Source organism: Podarcis raffonei, chromosome 2, assembly GCF_027172205.1.
Source record: "Podarcis raffonei isolate rPodRaf1 chromosome 2, rPodRaf1.pri, whole genome shotgun sequence".
Classification (NCBI taxonomy): Eukaryota; Metazoa; Chordata; class Lepidosauria; order Squamata; family Lacertidae; genus Podarcis; species Podarcis raffonei.
In genome coordinates this window covers 9,684,330-9,709,812 of record NC_070603.1, presented here as the reverse complement: position 1 = coordinate 9,709,812, position 25,483 = coordinate 9,684,330, and the positions used below count along the sequence as shown (strand labels likewise).

Here is a 25,483-nt window from a genome sequence, read left to right as displayed (position 1 = left end):
CAACTGATCCCACCTGGGGATCTTGTGGCACTTAAAATAATGCATTCTTTTGCGGGTTTTTTCTTTCCATTCCAGAAACACACTGGTAAATGGGGGAAGACAATCATTGAATACCGTTCTCAGAAGACCTCACGCCTGCCCATCATTGACATTGCACCTATGGACATTGGCGGAGCTGATCAAGAATTTGGTGTTGACATTGGCCCGGTGTGCTTCTTGTAAAGAAAAAAAAGTTTCGAAAATTAATATTTTTTTAAAAAACCAGTCCATTACCATACAAAACCAACCCAAGGAACCCAAGTGCTCCCCAAATCACCTTGTAGGACTTTCTGCACTGAAGAGTTGAACCAAACCTTCTTCCCTTCCCAAAATTCCATCTGTTCCCCACGCTTACATTTTGGACTCTGTCAGTTTCCGAGGCAACCATCACTTGGGCAGACCATGAAAGCAAGCAAAGGAGAAAAAGGAAAAAAAAGGAACAACAAATAATGGTATTATTTATTTATTGTCTTCCTGTAAGACCTTTCTTGGAAGCTAACTAGCATGCAGGAAGGGTCCTTCCCCTCCAAGGTGCTGATGCCCCAAAATAACAGGTTGTAGCCAATTCTCCCCCCCCCCCCCCATCCAACCAACCCGGGGTGTGTATCACAAGCAAGATTACTGTGTATAATACTAAAAATGGTGCTATTATTATTGTAAAACAAGTCTGTATTTTTTAACATCAATTGATTATAAAAAACCTTCGTTGGAAAGTACAAGTTGATCTGATTTTTGTTGTTTTTCTTACTATTTTTGCTTCTGTCCACCGTTCTGAATTCTACCAAGCCTCATCTACTCCCTCTTTACAAAATGAAGGAAGTCATAGGGTCAACTCTCAAACGTCCCTGGTTTTTAAGCTACCTCACACTTAAGGAAACATTTGTCAGTATGATCTCACCGCCAGCCACAAAAGAGATGAGGTGCAAGTTTGGGGACTACCACCCTTCCCGCTGAAACACATGGTGCTTAAGACCCCCTTCAACAACCTGGTGCCTTTCTGAACTACAGCTCTCAGACACCGGGTTAACACATTGCTTCTCCCTTCAACTCCCTTGTATAAGTGAGACTTGGCTGACTTTACCAATTCCTCTTCTTTCTTTTTTTGAGTAGATGAAACTATCTTTTGTTAGCCAGCTTTGGCTGATTGTAAGCATAAGTACACTTTTGAGTTACACAGAACTCTGTTGGCCTAATAAAGGATAGCTTCTTACCTATTTTATATTTCTGGGACTGACACGGCAGTTACAACCTTTTTGGAAAGTTGGTCCCACTTTTACATTCTCTCTCTCGCCACCTCTTCTGCTTCGATTTGTCTACTTTCAGAGTTAGTAAATCAAGAGAAAGGAGCAAACAAGAGCAGGTTGTTGTTCTTTAAAAACTAAGGAATGTAAAATGACTAAAACACAGTCAGGCCCACAACATCACACACCCCATAATCTATCCTGATCACCCCCATCACCATCAATACCAGTTGCTTTCTTTAATTTCTGCTCCCCCCCACCCTTGCACTCAAGGTAGAATGCTTTTCCTATTCCAAATAAAGAAAATCTTTGTTGAAGTTGTTCCGTGTGTATTAATTTTCACCCTGAGGTAATCTTTATTACACAATGTTTATCTTCCCTGGGGAAACATTTCCAAGAAAAGCAGAAAAGACCAGAATTTCTTTTAAAAAGGGGGGAAGGGGATTTTAGTCTTTGTGTTTTTGAATCAAGATAATTCTTCTTACCTTACAAAGAGGTAAGAGCACAGTAACATTGGCGGCAGCTTTCCTTCACTCTCTCAATGGTAATATTCATTTCTCCACATTTAAAGATTGAAGCAGAAGCCCAACTGAAGCACTCTTAACTTCTGTTGATTTCAGTGACAGATATTTAAGTTCAGACACAAAATTTCCTTCATACATACAAGTCCTCCTTTACTTTGACTGGATTGTGCTCTAACTTCATTTAAGGCTGCAATCCTAGTATACATGCTTACTTAGGAGTAAGGCCTATTGAATTAAAAACGGGCTTACTTCCTAGCAGATGTATAGGACAGCAGTGCATTACATTATTATTAACTCGGCAAATTTTCCACCCTTCTTCCTGAAGGAGCCCAGGGCAGCAAATATTCATCGGGACAGAGTATACAAATAAGTAACTGCACAAGTGGAACTACTTCCTTTTGTGCAATTGGTCTTTCTCCCCACTGCCACCACTCCGTTGTCTCCTCTGCCACCACCAATCTGCCCCAGATAGTTGGCTGAACCCCCAGAAGAGATTTATGGGGTGCACAGGAGGATGGGAGGTGGAGTCTTGTTGTGCAAGCAGAAGCAGGTCCCTTCACACAGAGAGCTACTAAGTTGACTACAACCCTAGCAGGCTTGCAAGTTTTGAATTGTAAATCCCCAAAATTGACAGCCACATTTTCTTCACTGATTTGTTTTAATCACTGATTTGATTGTATTTAAAAAATAAATAAATTATAACCTGCCCTGCAACCTCATGGCCAGGGGGGACAGGTATGGGGGAAAAGCTCTGCAGCCACACAAAACTATGTTAGAAAGCATTATTAACTTAAAGTGAAACTGAAAACACCAAGCCATCTTTTCTAAAAGTTTCTTGCTTGGTCACCCAGAAATGATTTTTTTACTTGTCGCAACCAGGCAAGTAACTATGCACGAGCCTAATACACAGCTTTTCCTTTGCCTAAGATCAAAGCAGCTTACAAGAAAACCAGTAACATCAAAGGCCACAATATTTCAAGATAACCAGGAAAAGGTGGGCTTTTCCTTCAAGAGGGCACGTATGTAGATAAAAAGCTGGCTTATACTGAGGTAGCCAAGTATTGTATATACTCTGGGTGGTGAGCAACTGAGCCCACCCCAGCAGAGACTATAACACTCATCTCTGACCATTGGTCATGCTGGCAAGGACTGATGGGAGTTTGAGACTAAAATAGGCAGAAGGCCACAGGCTCCCCATCATGAGTCTACACTGAGCAATGGCATAAGGCTTCCGAGTGATGGTGCAAGTTTTCTGTAAGAAAAATTTTAAAACCTTTGTGGTTTTCAACTTTAAACAATGCGTTCTCCCACGACCTGTTTTTGAAAACTCACAATCTTCAGCCTTGGCTAAGCAATTTCCTTGAGAGATCAGCAGAATCACAGAATTAAATGTCCTTGCAACTTGGTTTATTTGTAAACCGAATGAAAAACTTCAAAACATGTCTCTTGTGAAAACTACCTACCTCCCCGAGATCCAAAGATTTAAACAAAATTATTTTCAGTAAATATCTAAACATTCATTTACGAAGAAAAACAACGAAATTGGCAACAGGACGCATTCTTCCAGTTATCACCAGTTATTACCATTTCGTAGCTCCCAGAGTCTTTCTTCTAAAAAATATCATTATAATTTATGGAATAAGAGAACATTCCAGTTTAGGACACTGTGTACGCTCTGGTTACACAGCTGTGTGTGAATAAGTCACCATTCACTTCAATGGCAGTAACAGCTGTGCAGGCACAAGGAGAAGTATATGATAGTGGAACAATCCCTCAACTGAAGTGAATGGCAAAGGGTACCATAGAAGGCAACAGGTTAATAAATGGGCAGTCCAGAGAAATACCTTTTGGGTCCCTGACAACTCTGCTTTAAAAGCATCTAAGGGCCTTTGACTGTGATACTGGAGAACTCATCAGTCAGACTCGATGTGCACCAGCAGTATGAATAGGTAACTGGCAGCTCCTTCTAATTTCTTTTTAAAAAGACAGTCAGGAGGACTATCTGAAATACTGCCATACATTTCAACTTACTCTTCTCTAGATTGAACCCAACAGTACTATGAAATGACAAAAGGGAAAAGGGGGGGGGAGAAGAACCCTAATGAAGGAGAGTCCACCAACTTGTTCATTTGAAAGAGAAGATGTTGTTGGCTTATGATTTCGTAAGATTCTTGGGAAATGTGCAGGTATTGGAGCAAAGCATCAGGCTCACAGGCAGTGCTAATTCCAAGCTAGTGTTAGCGGAGGTTCCCCAGAAGGTCAAACTAAGACTCAGAACATACATCCTTCTCGGTTGTCTTTTTTAGGAAGCCAGCTGTTTTTACAGCTCAGACGGTTGGGAAAGACCTAATTTTTAGCCTGTGTCCTTGTAATACCAACCCGATGGTTTGAGTAATAGCCTCTGGAGCAACATGCCATTGACAGACTCCATGCAACAGCCCTTCAAATATGTGAAGATGGCTGTGACTCTTAACCATTCTATCTCCAGATTAAACCACAACCAGCTCCTTCAATCTTTCCACCGTGGAATTGGTCTCCTGCTGTGCTCCTCATCATTGTTGCCCTCTTCTGGACAAAAAAGCAAGCAAAACAAAATGTCTGGAAGGAGGACAGTCAGATGTCAACAAACATGCCAGCAAAATTCTTATCAGCAAGTGAGCACAGTATATCTTGGCAACTGCTCACCCCTTAAGGTTCAGGATTCAGTGACCACTGAATCCCCAATGTGCTGCCTTCTAGATGCTGGAAGTCCCATTATCCTTGACCACTGGCCATGCTGGCTGGGAATGATCTGAGATAAAGGCAAACAACATCTGCAGGGCTACCCCTACTCCAAGCTTTTGCAACAGACCACAAAAAGGATGCTTAGCTGTTTCTTTCACCCAACTATGCTGTTTTATGGAGGCCGATCGTTGTGAACTGTACAAGTGCTTTGGCTGTTCTGGCTTCTGAGATTCAGAATATTTTTTTTTCTTATTTTCCTCCTCCAAAAACTAGGTGGGTCTTGCAGTCTGGTGCATCTTACAGAGCGAAAAATACGGTAGATTGGTTCGGTAAAAAGTCTTACCGTAACTATAAAATGGCATGTAATAGCCACCAGGGGGCACTTGGGACCATCAAATGATTAAGAGTCTAACCCATCAGGCAAAATACACAAGAACGTTCAAATCCAGTGACACAGCAAGGAGCAATAACGCTTTCAGGCTTTATCACACTGCCTGCCTTTTGCTTGTTCTTCTGCCTTCAAACCAGGGCTGTCCTTCCTGTCCTGTTTCACCCACCAACCCACAACGAGGCAAAATGGGAAGGTGCCACCCACCTCACGGCTGACGTCCCTCCACCGAAGTCTCGTTTACTGAGGTTGCATGGCTGCAGCTTCTGGCAAGATCTCGTGGGAAGTCCACAAGATCTCACCAGAACTCAGAAGCTGAGGCCACTTCTCCTTGCTTCTCCAGTGAGTGGAAGGGGGCAGGTGCATCCCCCCCCCCCCGCCCCCGGGAGAAGCAGCGGTGGTACCTCTTGTGAGCTCCACAATATCTCGCCGGAAGCTGCAGCCATTATACAGCAGCATCTTCATTCATGTGAATGTTGAGGACCATGCACAGTTAGGGTGTCTCATACAAGGAGTGGTGAAGCTGTTGCCTTCCTGATGTTGCGGAAACACAACTCCCATCTGCCCCAGCCAGCATGGTCAATGGTCAAGGATGATGGGAGGTGCAGTTGAGAAACAACTGCAGGCTCACAGACTTTAGCCTTTCCAGATTTGGGACCTGCCTTAAGCCACAAACTGCCACTTTAAAAAACCAAAAACATTCCCCTACCTTTTTAAATTGCTTACCTGCCCGCTCTCTGTTCTTCCTATTTTCTCCTTCTCTTACCCTTAAACAACAAGGCTATGTTGGCTGGGACTGATGGTCCAGCAACATCTGGGGACCCAAGGGTGAAGAACCCCGACTTGGAACGTGTTGACGTTAAAGGCAGACGGCCTAATTATTAGGCTCTGGTATCAAGAAACCTAATAATGGGGGGAAATTGCAGGCACAGGAGATACAAGCACTTCATCCTATAATATCAACTGCGAGACCCCAAACACAGCTTGCAAGGGTGCAAACGGACCGTGCGTCCCCCTCTTGTAGTCCCTCTTACCACAATGGCACCAACCACTGACCAGCCAGGACCCTTACTATTCTTTCTCCAGTGGTAAAACCCAAGCCCTATGCTGTGGTGCTCTCCTTGCTCAGTCTATGGCCATGCAGTTGTGCCTCATTCTTGTGGTGGCGGCAGGCACCACCCCCTTGTGAGTTCGGCTCTCCCTTCCAGGACCCACAAGAGCCCCTCTATCCCCTCTTCTTCCCCACCACCCAGGGACCAGTCTCCCCACCCCAGTGCATCAAGAGCACTTACTAAGCATGAAACCGCTTCACAGCACATGGAAGGCTTGGGCCTCCCCAGTTTGCAGTAGGAAAACGAGCGAGCATAGGATAGGCCAAGCGGTGCCATAGTAGGCCAGACATTTGCTTCTCAGCACACAAATAAGAATGGCTCCTCTGCCATATGCAAGATCCCTTGTGTGGCAAGTGTGCATGCACACACACCTTTAGGGATTAAAATAAATCTCTCGGCTTGTGGCCTGCTCAGCTCTTGTTGCTTTTTCCTGCGTAGATGGCCCCATAACAGGGGCACTGGTCTTGTCCAAGGATGGCTGGGCTGGGCTGCTCTGCTCAAGGGTGACGTGCCAAGGATCCGCCCCTACACCTTCTTCTCGGTCTGCAGTGTAGTACTATTGGTCCTCTCTGGGGCTTCCCCCCGAGGGCGGGGCTGGAGATGAGCAGCATTCTCAGGCAAAGGTGGGTGGTAGCGATACCTGTAGCCGTAAGCGCGAAGGTGGTAGCACAGGTATTCCAAGGTGTACATCAACTCTGAGCTCACGTAGTGAAAGGAGACAGCCAAGTCGGAGCAGCACTGGGGACCCTAGGAGGAGCAAAGGGAAACCAGGGTTAACTGTGGACCACACAGCATGCAAGGAAAGCCATCCCCTTCACTGTTGCTTCGCTAGCTGAACAGCTGTCCTTTTTCCATAAAGGCAAAGGTAAAGGACCCCTGGAAAAGGGACACGGGTGGCGCTGTGGGTTAAACCACAGAGCCTAGGACTTGCCGATCAGAAGGTTGGTGGTTCGAATCCCCACGACGGGGTGAGCTCCCGTTGCTCGGTCCCTGCTCCTGCCAACCTAGCAGTTCAAAAGCACGTCAAAGTGCAAGTAGATAAATAGGTACTGCTCCGGCAGGGAGGTAAACGGCATTTCCGTGCGCTGCTCTGGTTCGCCAGAAGCGGCTTAGTCATGCCGGCCACATAACCCGGAAGCTGTATGCCAGCTCCCTCAGCCAATAAAGCGAGATGAGCGCTGCAACCCCAGAGTCGGTCACAACTGGACCTAATGGTCAGGGGTCCCTTTACCTTTAAAGGACCCCTGGATGGTTAAGTCCAGTCAAAGGCAACTATAGGGTTGTGGCGCTCATCTCGCTTTCAGGCTGTGGTAGCCGGCATTTGTCCACAGGCAGCTTTCCAGGTCATGTGGCCAGCAGGACTAAAACACTTCTGGTGCAACAGAACACTGTGACGGAAGCCAGAGCGCACAAAAATGCCATTTATCTTCCAGCCACAGAGGTACCTATTTATCTACTTGCACTGGCGTGCTTTCAAACTGCTAGGTTGGTAGAAGCTGGGGCAGAGCAACGTGAGCTCACCCTGTTGCGGGGATTCAAACCGCCAACCTTCTGATCGGCAAGTCCAAGAGGCTCAGTGGTTTAGACCACAGCACCACCCGCATCCCTTTTTTCCATATGCCACAAGAAGCAGAAGTGACAACCACAGAGAACAGCAGAAGCCGCAGACAAATCTGAGGATGCTCTCACTGGAAAACTTGTGGTGCAATGGAGGACCCTGCCTGCTTACCTATCCATCAGGGCAGCCTACAATATTGGTTTGTGACACAGCCACAGATGTAACAAAGCTGCCAATCTGATTGCTGCTTGCCCAGTTCATCCTCCCTGCAATAACTCTGGAACAACCTGCACATTGATCAAGAATCCGGTTTTGCGATCAAACTACGCATCCTTGATTCTAAGCTGCAGTTTTGTTATCCGAGGACTGATTACACAATGGGTAAAGGGTTAATCCCCCTGTGCTGAATCAGGACTCCAAGTTCATCCCACGTGTTGGTCGAGCACACAGGCTGGTTTGCAGGTCAGGTGTGGTCGAGGACATGGGGTGACAAGAGTCCTTCTGCTGAGACAGGTCTAGTGTTCCAATGGCCTGCTCCTTCCTCTTTCCCTTACATCCATCTCAGCAGACATAGCCTTTAGTTTTGCTGTCCACTCCTACCATCTATGTATGTCGCAGGAAACCTTCATCCCATTACAGACTAAAGCAATAGCCTTAGTTGGATTAAGGAAAAGGGGCATAATAAGCTTCAGGAAACATGAGGTTGGGGGATGGGTGGAACTGGTAAATGGCCTCCTAAAAGGGTCAGCCAATGCAAAGTTCAGTGCCAATCATTCCTTTATAAAAACCCCACATGCAGAAATGCATGTTTATCAGAAATGCCAGGCATTCTCTAAGTCAGGAATGGAGAAGCTGAGGCCCTCTAGATTCTGTGGGGCTCTAGCTCCCATCACCCTTAGCCAACATGGTCAACCGTCAGGGGTAATGGGAATTTGAGTCCATCATCCACGACCCCCGGCGATCCAATGAGAATAGGGCTGGGTGTGCACTCTGCATCATTAAGAAAGAAGTAAAAATTGTGATTCTGCAACATTTAGCAAGCTGAACTAATTATTCAAATAAATAAGTACATACCGTATTTTTCGCTCCATAGGGCACACCGGACCATAGGGTGCACCTAGTTTTTAGGGGGGGAAATCAAGGGGAAAAAATCTTATTTCCCCCCCAGCCCCTAAGAGCAGCGTACAGGCTGCGCGCAACCTCTCCCTGCCGGAGGGGTTGCGCACGGCTATGGCACAAGCCAAGGCAGACAGCAGGATGGATCCCACAGGCTGTTTTGGCTTCCTCTTTAGCCCCGCGCAACCTCTCCTTGCCGGGAGAGGCTGTGCGGGGCTAAAGAAGCCATAGCCACGTGCAGCCTCTCCCTGCTGGAGGGGCTGCGCACGGCTATCCCTGAAGCCTGGAGAGCGAGAGGGGTTGGTGCGCACTGACACCTCTCGCTCTCCAGGCTTCAGCGAAAGCAATGCGAAGCCTTTGGAGCACGGAGGGAGTGCTCCCTCTGCCCTTCAGAGGCTTAGCATTGCTATGGCTGAAGCCAAGGAGCCTGCATTTGCTCCATAGGACGCACACACATTTCCCCTCAATTTTTGGAGGGGGAAAAGTGCGTCCTATAGAGCGAAAAATACGGTACTTGCTTATTTTGCAGACGGTATTCTGCACTGGACAGCAACTCTCCAAAGAATCTGGGTGTGTTTGGCAATGGACTGGGGAATTTAAAAAAAAATTAATTCATTTATTAAATCAGGATTGGGGAAGCTGTGGCCCTCCAGATGCTGTTAGACTGCAACTCTCATCTTCCCTGACCACTGACCATGCTGTCTGGGGATGATGGGAGTTGTGGCGATCACACACAGGGCCCCCGGACGTTTGACGGTCTATTGACCCTGTGCCGCCACTGCGATTGCTTTTTCTGCTGCCACCACCCCGTATCTCACGAGGACACACGGAGTCCAGTCAGTTGTTAACATAAACAAATAAGCAAGTTTATTTTAAAATGCAGGAGCAAGCTTATGGTTTCAGTTAATTTTTCTCTTGTCAGTTTCTTATTCTTAGTTCCTAACAACTCCAAACTGATTATTCCAACTATCGATCTGACTCCACCTAACAATTCCTCTCACTCTCTCACAATACAACTCTACCAACCCACACCTAAACCTCCCTCTTCCTTCTTCAACTCCCAAACCTCAACTCCCAAACCTCAACTGACTGTCAAAACCTCCCACTCTAACTTTTATTCCCCCCTTGCATTCTCACTGGCCAATCACATCACACCTATTTTAACCCGTTCCTTATGACCCATCCTAGGAGACAAACGCCACAGGAGTTGTAGTCCACCAATATCTGGGTTGCATTTATGTCCTTCCAACTTTCTTCCATGATGGAGCTCAATTTCCACGTGTTCTCCCATTCAGCTATTGGCCAGTCCTAGGTCTGCTTAGTTTCAGCAGAGCAACCACTTCACGCCCCTTCTATTTGGGCTATAAAAAATGGAAGATGGTGAAAGACAGGCTAGAACAGGCTTCCTCAACCTCAGCCCTCCAGATGTTGTTGGCCTACAACTCCCATGATCCCTAGCTAGCAGGACCAGTGGTCAAGGATGATGGGAATTGTAGTCTCAAACATCTGGAGGGCCGAGGTTGAGGAAGCCTGGGCTAGAAAAACAGAATGATGTCAGGTGACTGGCAGGTGAGTGGCCACACCCACTGTAAAACTTGGCCCACAGTGGGCCATGGAGGTAAGGACCCCGCCCACTGGTCAGATCCAGTTCCTTATCCCTGGTATTGGGGCCTGTCTGCCATGAGGTGGGCTGAGGTAGCTACCTCAGGTAGCAGAAGCCCTAGGGTAGCATCTCTGAGGGCAACCTGCCTACCCCAGCACCACTGGTGAAGAAGCAGTGCTGGTTTCCAGTATAAATGAAGTTTCCAGAGAACAAACAGCCCAGATTCACACTAGGCAAAAAAAAGTCTCCCTGAAGCAGAGCAATCCTATTGGCTCTCTTTCATGCATCTCACAGCTAAACACAAGTTAACCTAATTACTTAATCCCCTTGGTCTTCTCAGTTCTCAGGCCACTCATATTTCGGGCAACTTTACCTTCCGTATTCCGAACATTCCCCTTTTCTGACTAAGTACCTGTGAGCCTCCCCTCATATATGCCACTCAGATTTTTTAAAAAAAGGAAAACCAAAGGTGGGATGGGGAGACCCTCTTTGCTCCTTCCCTTGCTACATCCTCCTGCATAAAGCAGGGCAAAGTGCCTAATGCTATTAACTCTATCACCTTATCCACAGGGGTGCCACAAATTGCTGCCGTCACAGAGAAACTTCCAACTGCTGAAAGCTCAGGGTGGAAAAACACGCCTTAGGAAAGGAATGAGACCAGGTTTGAGCATCACTCACTGGGTAAAATCCACACATCACTGACAGCTGGAGGGAAACGCTTTGGGAATGGCTGGAGCACACAGACCTCTTGCCTCTGTTAGAAAACCACATGAATCTGGGATCGTACCTCCAGAATCTTTCACCACCGAAAGGCAAAGACACGATCCCTAACCAAAGAGCAAAGTCCCTACTGTTGAAGGTGCTTCTCCTAGCCATGGCATGCACAGGATTTATCAGAGGAGACTTCTGATTCGGGAAATGTAAGGCCAGCTGCCTGCCAGGAACTACCATGCCCCACCAACGACAACAGGCACCAGGACTGAATGCAAGTCCTGCACTGATGTAGCAAAGAGGATGTTTGTTGTTCTGGTTAAATAAATACCAGGAGTAGGTGAGAGCAGCAAATATTGCCCTATTAAAACGTTATCAGCTCTGACAGCTGCAATGCGTGAAGGAGCAGGTTGGGCCTTGATTATAGCTCACTTTGGCCTATTGCCATACACACACTTAAAAAGGTAAAGAGACCCCTGACCATTTGGTCCAGCTGTGACCGACTTGGGCTGCGGCGCTCATCTCGCTTTATTGGCCATGGGAGCCAGTGTACAGCTTCCGGATCATGTGGCCAGCATGACTAAGCCGCTTCTGGTGAACCAGAGCAGCACACGGAAATGCCGTTTACCTTCCCGCTGGAGTGGTACCTATTTATCTACTTGCACTTTGACGTGCTTTCGAACTGCTAGGTTGGCAGGAGCAGGGACCGAGCAACGGGAGCTCACCCCGTCGTGGGGATTCGAACCGCCGACCTTCTGATCGGCAAGTCCTAGGCTCTGTGGTTTAACCCACAGCACCACCCGCATCCCTATACACACACTTACCTGGGGGTAAAACCCAATGAAGTTGGACGGGACTTAACCTCAGAGCTAACATGAATAGGAGCTCAGGCTGTTTTCAGGTAGATAAACTCTCATCCATGCACACAAACTAAAGCTGAGAGGCAGCTGCTGCCTGTTTAGAGGTCTAACTTCAACTCTCATCAGTCCTAGACAGCACAGCACTGTGTTTTTCTCTGATTGCTGATCTACTCCTTGACTCCAGCTCCTGACAGTTCAGCACTATGAGACAGGGCTGTGAAAGATGATTTCCTTCCTGATACGCTGCCCCAGAGCACAGGGCTTGGTCCCAGGTTCAACCCCAGCATCTCTCCTTTCCACTCTACCTTCCCTGCCCCTTCCCAAAACAGGATACGGCCACCTACCTCCACAATGGGGTAATAGCAGTAGTTCCAGTACCAGAAGCTTTTCGAGAACTTCTCCGTCAGGTGAGATTCCGGCACGAAAGGATGGAAGGTCTCTCTCCCCTCGGTGTCCCGCGAGTCCCCAGCCTCCACGCCCATCTTCTCCATGCACTGGCCCAGGGCAAGGTCCTCCACTGAAGTCGTGTGGCTGCACACCTTGGATTCAAAGCCAGCCACAAAACGCCGCAGGGCCTCTTTGCTGAGGACGTAGCCGGCTCCCCCGCTCATGTAGCCTTGCTTGGCGAAGGGCCGGAAGCGCTTGCCAAAGTAGATGGGCCTGTCAGCGGTGTAGTTGGAGAGCAGCCACCGGAGGTTATCCACCACCACAAAGGTGTCATCGTCGGCCTTGAGGAACCAGTCTGCCTGCTCCAAGTGGTGCTGATGCACGTACTGGAAAGCCCGGATGGTTTTCCAGTAGAGCTGGTCCCGGCCTTCCTTGGTTCCCAGGCCGACAGTGGGGAAGTTTGCATCCTGCACAGAGCTCATGAAGAGGACCACGTTGCAGTGGCGCGACCAGGTGGCCTTGACGTGGCGAGCCTTCGTCTCCAAGTTACTGGGGCCTGTCATCACCCAGCACAGGATCCGCACCTTGTCATACAGTTCGTCAGCCACGCTGCTCTCCTCACCTGAGAAAGAGGAGGCCACAGAGTTAGCATATTCCACAATAGACGCTTCCGGTTATAGGGCTTGTACCACGCACTTTGTTTATTTATTAAAGTATTTATAGACTTCCCACTCACAAAACATCAGGGCTTCATATACCAACACAAAATTGTTAATTGAAAGTGGAGACAGTAGAGGAACCTTCCCTGTTTATCTGTCTGTTTGGCCACTCCTTGCAAGGCCCTTTCCACCTGGCCTGGGAAGCGGGGCCCAGACTTGCCCTGCTCTGCTTTAGACTCCTGGGAGACCAGAGGGACATTGCCCTGCTGTGAGTCCTGAAGAGCTCAGACTCACTGGAACAAACTCGGGGGTTGGGGCAAATGTTGAACATGCTTTTAAATGGTTTTTAATCTGTGGCTTTTGAAATTTTGGTTTTTTGTTTTGTTTTTGCTCTGTTGGGGCTGGGGATTAGTTTAATTTTAGTATAATTGTCATTTTTTAATTATTATTAGTTTCTACTGTTTTATTGGTTTATTGTATAGTTTGCATTCTGTTCTGAAGGGAAGAAGATCAGGCTCCCTGGGAGTGAGTCCCAGCCAACAGAATGGCTGGGGCAGCTTCCACGGGGAGTGGGGAGGGGATGAACTGGGACACCTGATCTCAGTTATCATGGGTAGGAGGCCCTCGAAGATGGACCTCAGTGTCCGGGCTGAACGATGGGAGCGGAGACACTCCTTCAGGTATACAGGACCGAGGCCATTTAGGGCTTTAAAGGTCAGAACCAACACGTTGAATTCTGTTCAGAAAGGTACTGGGAGCCAATGCAGATCTCTCAAGACCGGTGTTATTGTTAGGATATTTCCGTTCCACCTTAAAAGGGAGCAGGATGTTTGTGTCACAGCCTGCGTATTTCCTGGCTCACAGGATGTTTATGTTGTCAGTTGCTTTCGTTTTCTTCTCGTTGCCTGAGCAGCCGGAGCAGGCAGTCATGATTTCTTTGTTCTGACCAACGCTGAATAAACTGTAAATATGCTCTCCTGCTGTGCATCTTTTGCTGTGTGAATTCTGCTGATAGAGTGTGCACCAGTCCAAGAATGTGGCTATCTATTCTTGAGGCTTCGTGTCGCTATTGCTGATACTGCGTGACTATGGGAGATCGATGGATCGTCCGGCAGGAGCTTGGGGGCTCAGATGGACTTTGTCTCCCTGGCAGTATCCCAACAGTTATATGGTCCCGGCGGCTACTCCCATACAGCCGCATTCTGAATTAGTTGTAGTTTCTGAGTCACCTTCAAAGGTAACCCCAAACAGAGTGGAAGACATACTTCCAACCAGTGCTTTTTTCTGGGGGTATGCAGGGGTATGCATACCCTTAAATGTTTTGTGAATCTTTGTACTTTTGTCCATTTACTGTGTTTATTTTTCCCAATTTGAACTATAAAATGATTTTCTTGAGTCAAAATGAGAGCACCCCTAAACATTTTTGTTTAGAAAAAAAGCACTGCTCCTACCTAAAGGCCCCTATTTAGATTTCTCTGTTGCACCGCTAAGGAACCTGCATCCTTCCTGACATTGTTGCATTCCCAGCTCCCATCAACCCCATTCAACGTGGCCAGTGACTGGAGACCAATGGAGTGGTAGTCCAACAGAGGTTCCTTCCACCCTTTTGTTATAGGAATTCTAAGGCCATATACACACACGTGTGTGTGTTCATAAATGTACAAGGCAAACACATACATAAGTACATAAATATAAGTATATAAACCATGTGCCTGAAATAGTACAGGAGAACAATCCTGAAGCCATTTTGTTTGACTCTCTCAAATTTACCTCAAATATTTATCTGCAAGGAGGAAGGAAATGAGAAAAGCTTTCCAATCCTCTTTGGACTGTAGGGGCTTACACCTCCCTGTAAATACAGTCTGGCAAGTATCTGTTAAGCTGAGCACACTATCAATATGCGTAAGAGTTTCAGGAACTAAAGGGATGCGGGTGGCTCTGTGGGCTAAACCGATCAGAAGCTTGGCGGTTCGAATCCCCGCGATGGGGTGAGCTCCCATTGCTCGGTCCCAGCTCCTGCCAACCTAGCAGTTCGAAAGCACATCAAAGTGCAAGTAAATAAATAGGTACCGCTCCGGCGGGAAGGTAAACGGCATTTCCGTGCTCTGCTTTTGCGAGAAGTGGCTTAGTCATGCTGGCCACATGACCCGGAAGCTGTATGCCGGCTCCCTCGGCCAATAAAGTGAGATGAGCGCTGCAACCCCAGAGTCGTCCACGACTGGACTTAACGGTCAGAGGTCCCTTTACCTTTCAGGAACTAAGTATTTACCATCTCAAAGGAATGGCCAGGCTACCCAAAAAAGGCAATCAAGATATGGCATTATCATGTATCGTGGCAGACAGGAGAGAAGCAACACACTCAAATTTCTGCTGAGGACCACCTCTTTCTGTGATGTATGTATGATGTTTTGGGGGATGGTCTTGAGCTACAGGGGAGGAAATTTAAAAAGTCTGTATAAGAGGTTGCACAACAAAGTTCTGGGTTCCTCTCCTCCCTCCCTGCGTGGGGGACCCTGTTGCAACAGTTTAATAAAGATCATGCTTAATAGCTGCTTTGGTTCTCAATATTCTCTGGTTGGCCTCTGTTATTTTCTCCTACCAATAGAGAACCTACTTAAGGACTCTATACGGGCTCTTAGATACCCCATAAGGGAAAGGGAGCAGTATTTCTCTTATAACACTTGCCTCCCTCTCCCCTCCAGGAGACATCACCTTGCCAACAAAGGTCCGTATAGTTAAAGCTATGGTTTTCCCAGTAGTGATGTATGGAAGTGAGAGCTGGACCATAAAGAAGGCTGATCGCTGAAGAATTGATGCTTTTGAATTATGGTTCTGGAGGAGACTATTCAGAGTCCCATGGACTGCAAGAAGATCAAATGTATCCATTCTTAAGGAAATCAGCCCTGAGTGCTCACTGGAAGGACAGATCCTGAAGCTGAGGCTCCAATACTTTGGCCACCTCATGAGAAGAGAAGACTCCCTGGAAAAGACCCTGATGTTGGGAAAGATGGAGGGCACAAGGAGAAGGGGACAACAGAGGACGAGATGGTTGGACGGTGTTCTCGAAGCTACCAGCATGAGTTTGACCAAACTGCGGGAGGCAGTGGAAGACAGGAGTGCCTGGCGTGCTCTGTTCCAGGGGGTCATGAAGAGTCAGACACGACTAAACAACAACAACAACCCCTCCAGCCCTTACCTTCCTGGTGCGCGTGTGCCACGCTGAAGAGAGCTGATCTATCGACAATCCACTCCGGGTCCTTGTAGCCATGCGGCAGCTGGGAGCCAAGGCGTGGGGGCCCTTCCCACGTCAGGTTGCCCATGAGGTAGAAGGTGCTGACAAAGCCAGCGATGAGGCCCAGGTGGAACGCCAACAAGGAGCTCCTGGAGCCTAGGAACCCCATGGCCACCTGTGGCCGGTGTCAGGGGTGGAGGGCGGGAAGAGCAGAGTGCTTCATGTGGCCTGTAGCGGAGGGAAGGGAAGACAGAAGAATAAGAGTGAGGGGCCTTGCCTATAGATATGGCCACTCTGCTCCCAGTGACAGCCAAGGAGTTAATAGATAAAGTCTGGTCTAGCGGCTCAGATCCTCATAGAAACCACATCGGCTGAAAACTATTTATTTATTGGATTTTGCTGTTACATGGTGCTCTCAGAGGCCTCCCTATCTAAGGGAAAGGTCAGGTCCACATCAGCTTAGCTTTAGCAATGCTGTAGAACAGGTGTGCAGAGGGTCTTAGGTTCAATCCCTGATATCTTCAGGTATGGCAGGTAGAGACTGTAATCTAAAAATTCTAGAGAGAGCTGCTGGCAGCGATGGCACCTTAAACCTGGGCTGCAGTCACCACAATGGGCTGTCTAGCTCTGTTCCACCCCCTCCAGGAATAAAATAAATAATAATAATAATAATAATAATAATAATACCTATACTGTTATATATATTTTTTAAAAAAACCTCAAAGCAGTTTAAGGTAAAGGTAAAGGTAAAGGGACCACTGACCATTAGGTCCAGTCGTGGCCAACTCAGGGGTTGCGGCGCTCATCTTGCTTTATTGGCCGAGGGAGCTGCTAGGTTAACAGGAGCAGGGACCGAACAACGGGAGCTCACCCTGTTGGGGGGATTCGAACCGCCGACCTTCTGATCGGCAAGTCCTAGGCTCTGTGGTTTACAGCACATTAAAACATCACATAAAGCAATCCAGAATTTAACTGATTCAGGCTTTAAGGAAAATATTTCAGATCCTTCTCTAAGTGACATTTTGCTTTCCCCAGCCGCCAACCTGGCATCCTGGCCGCTGCCCGTCAATGTAAACAGTACTGAGCTAGACTACTGCTTTGGCTGCTGTGGGTTAAACCACTGAGCCTACAGCTTGCCAATCAGAAGGTCGGCGGTTCAAATCCCTGCGATGGGGTGTGCTCCCGTTGCTCGGTCCCAGCTCCTGCCACCTAGCAGTTTGAAAGCACATCAAAGTGCAAGTAGATAAATAGGTACCACTCTGGCAGGAAGGTAAATGGCGTTTCCGTGTGCTGCTCTAGTTCGCCAGAAGCAGCTTAGTCATGCTGGCCACATGACCTGGAAGCTGTACGCCGGCTCCCTCGGCCAATAAAGCGAGATGAGCGCCGCAACCCCAGTCGTCTGTGACTGGACCTAATGGTCAGAGGCCCCTTTACCTTTATGTTCCTAAGAGAGCACGTCTATTGATTTATTTTAATTTCCTGCATTGATAGCCACCTGTGTTCTCCAAGGAGCTCAAAGTGGCAGACGTGCTTCTCTCTCTACCCCCTCCTCATTTAATCCCCACAACAAGCCTGTGAGGTAGATCAGGCTGAGAGGCAGTGACATGTCCAAGGTCATCCAGAGAGCTTCACGGTTGAGTGGGGATTCGAACCCTGGTCTCCCGGGTCCTTGTGCAACACTCTAACGTAACCACTATGCGACATGCACCTCGTTCTTTTCCCCTTTTATTTTGACTTGCTTAGCCACGCTCCACGCTCCACTCCAGGAGGCCTGCAGGATGCACTGCACCAAGGGTTGCTGTTTTAATGAATTGCTTAGTAGCTGGCTGCTGGCAGCGGTTACAAACCCAGCTCCATCTATTATTAATCAGTTCAAAGTGACTGCTAATTAATCCCTTGGCCCCAGAGGACTTAACGAACTAATTGCCCAAAGAGTTGGCAGAAGCGGCAGCCCTCAAGGCAAGAAAAGGCAGACGGCACCATGGAAAACTCTTGTACGCTGGGGGATAAATATTAGGGCTGGAGGCTAGATTCCAGGGTGGCTTCTGCCAAACTGGGGCCCTCCAGATATTTTGGACTACAACTCCCATCAGCCACCACAGCTGGGCCCAGATATTTTGGACTACAACTCCCATCAGCCACCACAGCTGGGCCCAGATATTTTGGACTACAACTCCCATCGGCCACCACAGCTGGGCCCAGATATTTTGGACTACAACTCCCATCGGCCACCACAGCTGGGCCCAAATATTTTGGACTACAGCTCCCATCGGCCACCACAGCTGGGCCCAGATATTTTGGACTACAATTCCCATCGGCCACCACAGCTGGGCCCAGATATTTTGGACTACAGCTCCCATCGGCCACCACAGCTGGGCCCAGATATTTTGGACTACAACTCCCATCGGCCACCACAGCTGGGCCCAGATATTTTGGACTACAACTCCCATCGGCCACCACAGCTGGGCCCAGATATTTTGGACTACAACTCCCATCGGCCACCACAGCTGGGCCCAGATATTTTGGACTACAATTCCCATCAGCCACCACAGCTGGGCCCAGATATTTTGGACTACAACTCCCATCGGCCACCACAGCTGGGCCCAGATATTTTGGACTACAATTCCCATCGGCCACCACAGCTGGGCCCAGATATTTTGGACTACAACTCCCATCGGCCACCACAGCTGGGCCCAGATATTTTGGACTACAACTCCCATCAGCCACCACAGCTGGGCCCAGATATTTTGGACTACAACTCCCATCAGCCACCACAGCTGTCCTAGTTTGTTATGTGCCACGTATAGTTGAGGGAGTATTATTATTATTATTATTATTATTATTAGAATTTATATACCGCCCTATACCCGGAGGTCTCAGGGCAGTTCACAATGTAAAACCACAAAATATATAATCAAAATTAAAAACAACAACCCAATTAACCCCCCTTGTAGCAGGCTTGCAAGGGGTGGCCGAGAAGAGCAACTCAGGAAAGCAGCCTCAAGAGACAAAATGTGACAGATTCTTCTTTTTCTCCTCCTGCTCTCATTAAAAAATGGAATGCAGGAGGGAGAAGACGAAACAAGGAAAGGGGTGGGGGATTTGTTACAAGCACTGGGCAGAGGTCAAGTACACCAGAGGGAAAATGTTCCCTTCGTGCTTCCCTGGGTGAAAAAATGGGTCAGACTTCCAAATTTATTTTATACCCTGGCACATGAGCGTAGCTGGGAGGGCAGGGTGGCAGCTGCCCCCCCCCCAAATCAAGTAAATAAATATAAATACTTAACGGACCAATTGCGTTGCAGATAACTTGGTTCTGCTCCCCCCACATAAAGCCTGCCCCCTCCAATAAAATAAACCCTGGCTATGTCCATGCCCTGACATATCGGCCTAAAACCCAACAGTTTCCAGGGCAATATTGTTTCAGTATAATATGAACAATAAAAAAAAAAATCATTTTATGACATATTTTACATTTTTATATTGCGATTTTTATCTTGTGAACCATCCTGAGACCTGCAGGCATAGGGTGGTATACAAATTTAATAAATAATAATAGCAATCACCTTATAATCGTTACAATGTCATTACATAAGAAATGTGCCCTAGTTAGAAGGAAACTGAGCCAATACGAGCAAGGAATTTATTTTATTTATTTATTTAATTTATGTACCTTGGGTTACGTACTTAATTCGTTCCGGAGGTCCGTTCTTAACCTGAAACTGTTCTTAACCTGAAGCACCACTTTAGCTAATGGGGGCCCCCGCTGCCGATGCACCGCCAGAGCGCAATTTCTGTTCTCATCCTGAAGCAAAGTTCTTAACCTGAAGCACTATTTCTGGGTCTGTATCCTGAAGCGTATGTAACCTGAGGTACCACTGTATTATTATTAGTGGGGAGAACGCCTCATGAAATATTTTGTCTCTGTCTGCAGACAGGGCCACAGGTCTTCATGACCCAGGCTCATCTGTCTAGAAGCTGAGGCCTCTTCCCCACCAGACGTTTGAAGCACTGTTATATTGCTTTATGGCTTCCTCCAGAGAATTCTGGGAACGGTAATTTTGCCGAGAGTTGTTCGAAGACCCCAGTCTGCCTCTTGGGGCTGCAATTCTCAGAGTGGCTTAATCCCTCTTCCCAGGGAACTTTGGGAAAGGAGGGCCTCTTCACGACTCTCCACACCCTTAATGAACTACACTTCCCAGAATGCTTTGGGGGAAGCAGTGATTGTTCAAGTGGTATAAAAGTGTGACAGGGTGAGCTCCCATTGCTCTGTCCCAGCCTTCTGCCAACCTAGCACTTCGAAAGCACGCCAGTGCAAGTAGATAAATAGGTACCACTGCGGCGGGAAGGTAAAAGGCGTTTCTGTGAGCTCTGGTTTCCATCACAGTGTTCCATTGCGCCAGAAGCGGTTTAGTCCTGCTGGCCACATGATCCGGAAAGCTGTTTGTGGACAAACGCCAGCTCCCTCGGTCTGAAAAGCGAGATGAGCGTTACAACCCTGTAGTTGCCTTTGACTGGATTCTACCGTCCAGGGGTCCTTTACCTTTTTACCCTAATAGTGCTTTAAATGTCTGGTGCAGATGTGGCCTGAATTTATTCTCCCCTGCTGTCCAAGGTGACCTATAGGTTGGTTGCTAGGTGGACAACGCAAGAATCAAGCCAAGTGGCCATTTCCCCCCATGGTCAGTACAGTGTTTTTGGCAGAAAGCCCAGTAATGTATTTAGTGGGAACACAATCAGTTATACGGAAGTGAAATGGGGAGATAATCTGACACCTTTCTCTCTCACACACACACGCACATTTTACCCTTGTCTTACACATGAAATAGCTTCTCCTCAAAACCATCACTAACTGAAAGGGAGAAACATCTGATCAGACCCAAACACCCTCTTGTTGGGGGTAGGGAGGAGAGTGTGAATGTTTAGTAACAATCTAGGTTTTATCCACACCCCCAAACTGCTTCTCCCCAGCCCCCAGCTAGTGAAATTCTACGGAGAGCCAGTGGTTTGCCAAAACACATCACCGAGAGAGGTTTCCATAGCAACAGAAGGGACATCTCTCAGCCCAACGGAAAGCCAGGCCCAAGCGACAGAGGATGGAGAGGAGCCCCCTCTTCTGCATACTAAAAGGACACTTTATGCAGACTAATCACTCTTTCATATCTCTACCACCTTATAGAGTAGCCATCAGGGGGATAAAAGGACAGATTGTTTTCTCTTTCTCCATTCTTTCAATGCATCCATGCTTAAGAACAGAGTAAAAATTGGATTCCATGTTCATGGCTGAAGGACCGTCAGTCCAGATGAAGGCTGCAATTCTAAACATACTTTATTTAAGAACCTAAGAAGAGCCCTGCTGGGTCATCTTGTCCAGCATTCTGTTTTTACTGTGGCCACCCAGATACCTTTGGAAAACCTCAAGCAGGACCTCACTCCTGCCCCTTTCTAGATATTGCTGGACTACAACTGCCTTTGTCTCTAACCAATAAGCACGTTGGATGAGACTGATGGGAGTTGGAGGCCCACAATATCTGAAGAGCCACAGGCTTCCCAGCCTAGCCCAAGGACCTTCAACCTAACATGCCCCATGTGGGTGCCTGAACTACAGAGGCAGCTCTTATTCCTGCAGAAATTCATATCTACAAACCTCAGAAAGATACCTCAACTCTTGGAAGGTGAAATTGTGGATGCCTCCCAAAGCCCTGCCCAGCTCTTCACGTGGGTTCATGAGTACCTCAGGCCAGGAATGGACTAGAATAGTTTTGCTTAACCAGCCCACTCCCATTTCCATGGTATTTGACAAAGGATAACCTAGCTGAGGGGATGTGGGTGGCGCTGTGGGTTAAACCACAGAGCCTAGGACTTGCCAATCAGAAGGTCGGTGGTTCGAATCCCGCAACGGGGTGAGCTCCTGTTGCTCAGTCCCAGCTCCTGCCAACCTAGCAATTCGAAAGCACATCAAAGTGCAAGTAGATAAATAGGTACCGCTCCGGCGGGAAGGTAAATGGCGTTTCCGTGTGCTGCTCTGGTTCGCCAGAAGCAGCTTAGTCATGCTGGCCACATGACCTGGAAGCTGTACGCCGGCTCCCTTGGCCAATAAAGCGAAATGAGCGCCGCAACCCCAGAGTCAGTCACAACTGGACCTAATGGTCAGGGGTCCCTTCACCTTTACCCAGCTGAGGTCTATACACATACGCACGCATGCACACACAAACACACACACGTGCTTGAAACCGCTTTCAAATCACAAAACATAACAGTTCAGTCAGTTGTCAGGACAGATTCAATGCCCAACATGAATTGGCTTTCGAGTTTATCACCATCCACCTAGCCCATGTCAACCTGCCGGCAACAGGACACAGGTTATATTAGTGGCCAGTCCACAAAGACTGGCTCCAACAAGTCTCCCAACATTGGAGTGACCAGGCCTGGCTCTATTTACGCACACAGCAATTGCATGAATAACATTTTGAAAGCAAATAGAGCTTGTTGGGCTTTAACCTTTCACCGCTGCTGTGCTCCTGGGATTTCAGGTGGAAGACATTCCTAGTCCTACCTGGAGATGCCAGAGGTTGAACCTGAGACCTTCTGCTTGCAACCCAGAGGCTCAACCACTGAAGACAAGCAGGCCCTGGGACAGCAGCTCCACAGTAGACTGCTGTGTACGTTGTGTGTGGCAAACTGGTATACAACCAATGTTAAACCCATCTGGGTGCCCAGTTCAGCATTCTAGCACATCCACACTGGGACTAGAAAGGCCAATTCAAGGTTGCCTTTGGCTCTTCCAGTGTGTAAAAGGACTTGCTGCATTGTGCATTCAACATTGCTTTATGCTTTCATTGCATCACTGTTATGTTAAAATAGTTTTCATTTAACTTCTTATGCATGACTTAGAGAAGTTCTTTTATGGGTTGAAAGGTAAATAACTAAGCCAAGTTCCTTGCATTCACTGTGGAAAGCCAATGAGCACATAGCAAAGGTTGCTCCCCAATAGCTTCCAGGGGTCAGTGGAACCAGACACACCCTGTCCTTGCATATCGCAGGGCCCAGGATCAGATGCCCCAAAGCAGCACATTTAACCCCACTTCATAGTTTTACAGGGCCAGTGCAAGGAATAAGCAGCTATTGGCAGCGGATAGGCTTACTCAGGGAGCTTGTGCTACACACTACAGGTGTGGCAAGTAGCTGTGATCAAAAGAGATCTCTTAGTAATCCGGGGATCTAGGAAAAAAAACAGCTCTCTAGAATTAAAGGGACTAACATACACTGTTTTCTGGCCACCGTCCCTCTTGCTAGGACCAGAAGCAACTGTGAAGAAGGAACAAGGGTTGCAGAGACAGAACTAATTTTGATTCTCACGCCCCCCCCCTCAAAAGCAGGTATCTGGGAGGGAGGGAGATAGAGCGGTGGAGCTTCTTTCTCCCCCACCTAAGCAACAATGAGCATGGAAAAGGGGGAGGGAGAGTTACAGTGCAGCTGAAGGCATGCCTCCTCCGAAGTCTGCACCCTTGAGATCAATGGGACTTACTTCTATGTGTGCATAGGATGCAGCCTTGCAACAGACACACAAGCCTTGCACCCTTGATCCACCCAGCTCACCACTGCCGACACTGACCCGCAGCGCCTCTCCGGGGTATTTTTTGCTTTAGGAGATGGGGGCGGCATTCCCTGCCCTGGCGAAGCCGGGGGTCTAACCTGAGACCATCTGCATGCCTGGCAGTCGGCGCTCCCCGACGCTGAGCTAGGCTCCTCCAGAGGGATTACAGGAGGTAAGAGGGGAGTGACGGGAGCCGATTGGGAAGGCTATGGGGACTGGAAATACGAAATGCGGAGGCACGAAGAGGAATAGGGTGCTGCAAGAGGGTTTGCTGCACCTCTGAGCATCTCCGATTGGGAGCTACAAGGTTAAGGGGGGCGGGGGATGAATTAGGATGCTGAGATGGGCGGCGTGGGAAACCCTGGAGCATGCAGGAAATTGCTCGGCGTTACCTTTTTTTGCACCCCCCAGATGCACCGATTAGGAGAGGGTGGAAATCAGCCAGCAACTCCGGCTACGCTCTTCTTCACGATGCCTCTGCGCGGTCATCGAGGAGCCACGGCGCTTCTGCCCTGGGCTACCCGAGCCGGCCTCCGGGTTCGCCCATTGGCTGAGAGGTCGCAACTCCTCTCCCGATTGGTGCGCTTGCTCCTCCCAAAAAAGCATGCAGACGGGGAAGCGGCCGAGCCCGGGCAGGGGAGGGCAGGGGGCGGGGCTACGGCTGCTTTGCCCGCTTGTCTGGAGATGACGCGCTGACTGGGGGGTGGGGGTGGGCGAGGGGCTGGTTTGGGGATTGCAAGCCCGCATGGATGCAAGGCCCCTCGATCTTTGCGCCTGTAGCTTTGTTGTTGTTTAGTCGTTTAGTCGTGTCCGACTCTTCGTGACCCCCTGGACCAGAGCACGCCAGGCACTCCTGTCTTCCCCTGCCTCTCGCAGTTTGGTCAAAGTCATGCTGGTAGCTTCGAGAACACTGTCCCACCATCTCGCCCTCTGTCATCCCCTTCTCCTTGTGCCCTCCATCTTTCCCAACATCAGGGTCTTTTCCAGGGAGTCTTCTCTTCTCATGAGGTGGCCAAAGTATTGGAGTCTCAGCTTCAGGATCTGTCCTTCCAGGGAGCACTCAGGGCTGATTTCCTTCAGAATGGAGAGGTTTGATCTTCTTTCAGTCCATGGGACTCTCAAGAGTCTCCCCCAGCACTGTAATTCAAAAGCATCAATTCTTTGGCGATCAGCCTTCTTTATGGTCCAGCTCTCACATCACTACTGGGAAAACCATGGCTTCAACTATACTGACCTTTGTTGGCAAGGTGACGTCTCTGCTTTTTTCAGATGCTGTCTAGGTTTGTCATTGCTTTTCTCCCAAGAAGCAGGCATCTTTTAATTTCGTGGCTGCTGTCACCATCTGCAGTGATCATGGAGCCCAAGAAAGTAAAATCTCTCACTGCCTCCATTTCTTCCCCTTCTATTTGCCAGGAGGTGATGGGCCCAGTGGCCATGATCTTCGTTTTTTTGATGTTGAGCTTCAAACCATATTTTGCACTCTCCTCTTTCACCCTCATTAAAAGGTTCTTTAATTCCTCCTCACTTTTTGCCATCAATGTTGTGTCATCTGCAGCTTCTGTAGCTTAGTTCAACACAATGGCTCAGCCCTGTAGAATAATAATAATAGCAGAGAGTGCTCTTCCGATCATGTGCAGAGCGCTTTCCCCTGGACGCGGATGAGAATCCTGCAAGCACGTCGGCCTTTTCTCAGGCTTGTGCCGGATGTAATCCTTCGTGGGATGATACAGGT

General features: G+C 48.2%; 3 protein-coding genes across 5 annotated transcripts in view; 2 read left to right on the top strand and 1 right to left on the bottom strand.

The window, feature by feature from the left end:
- Window positions 1-763, top strand: part of COL2A1 (collagen type II alpha 1 chain) — a 96,160-nt gene extending 95,397 nt beyond the window's left edge. For all 3 annotated transcript variants that reach the window (XM_053373002.1, XM_053372994.1, XM_053372987.1), the window contains one exon: window positions 76-763. In XM_053373002.1, the coding sequence (XP_053228977.1) occupies window positions 76-222 (147 nt within the window). In that variant the 3' untranslated portion in view covers window positions 223-763. The remainder of the gene's footprint in view (window positions 1-75) is intronic.
- A 4,594-nt stretch (window positions 764-5,357) lies between these two features.
- On the bottom strand, window positions 5,358-24,322 carry LOC128405934 (glycoprotein-N-acetylgalactosamine 3-beta-galactosyltransferase 1-A-like). The gene is made up of 4 exons (XM_053372978.1): window positions 24,144-24,322; window positions 16,119-16,382; window positions 12,221-12,885; window positions 5,358-6,775 (listed from the first exon to the last, which is right to left on the bottom strand). The coding sequence occupies exons 2-4, from the start codon at window positions 16,321-16,323 to the stop codon at window positions 6,554-6,556; spliced, it is 1,092 nt and encodes a 363-aa protein (XP_053228953.1). The 5' UTR covers window positions 16,324-16,382; window positions 24,144-24,322; the 3' UTR covers window positions 5,358-6,553.
- On the top strand, window positions 16,440-18,940 carry LOC128409650 (uncharacterized). Its single transcript, XM_053380215.1, has 2 exons — window positions 16,440-16,484; window positions 18,248-18,940. Exons 1-2 carry the CDS (start codon window positions 16,440-16,442, stop codon window positions 18,938-18,940), a joined length of 738 nt encoding a protein of 245 aa, XP_053236190.1.
- Window positions 24,323-25,483: the final 1,161 nt, after the last annotated feature.

Bases quoted from the DNA above. Each gene is read 5' to 3' on its own strand.
- LOC128405934 (XM_053372978.1), bottom strand. From the start codon at position 16,323: ATGGGGTTCCTAGGCTCCAGGAGCTCCTTGTTGGCGTTCCACCTGGGC. The intron at 12,886-16,118 runs GTAAGGGCTGGA...CCTCTTTCTCAG, and splicing joins GGCACACGCGCACCAGGAAG to GTGAGGAGAGCAGCGTGGCT. The intron at 6,776-12,220 runs GTAGGTGGCCGT...TGCTCCTCCTAG, and splicing joins GCTATTACCCCATTGTGGAG to GGTCCCCAGTGCTGCTCCGA.
- LOC128409650 (XM_053380215.1), top strand. From the start codon at position 16,440: ATGGCCACTCTGCTCCCAGTGACAGCCAAGGAGTTAATAGATAAA. The intron at 16,485-18,247 runs GTCTGGTCTAGC...AACTCCCATCAG, and splicing joins CCAAGGAGTTAATAGATAAA to CCACCACAGCTGGGCCCAGA.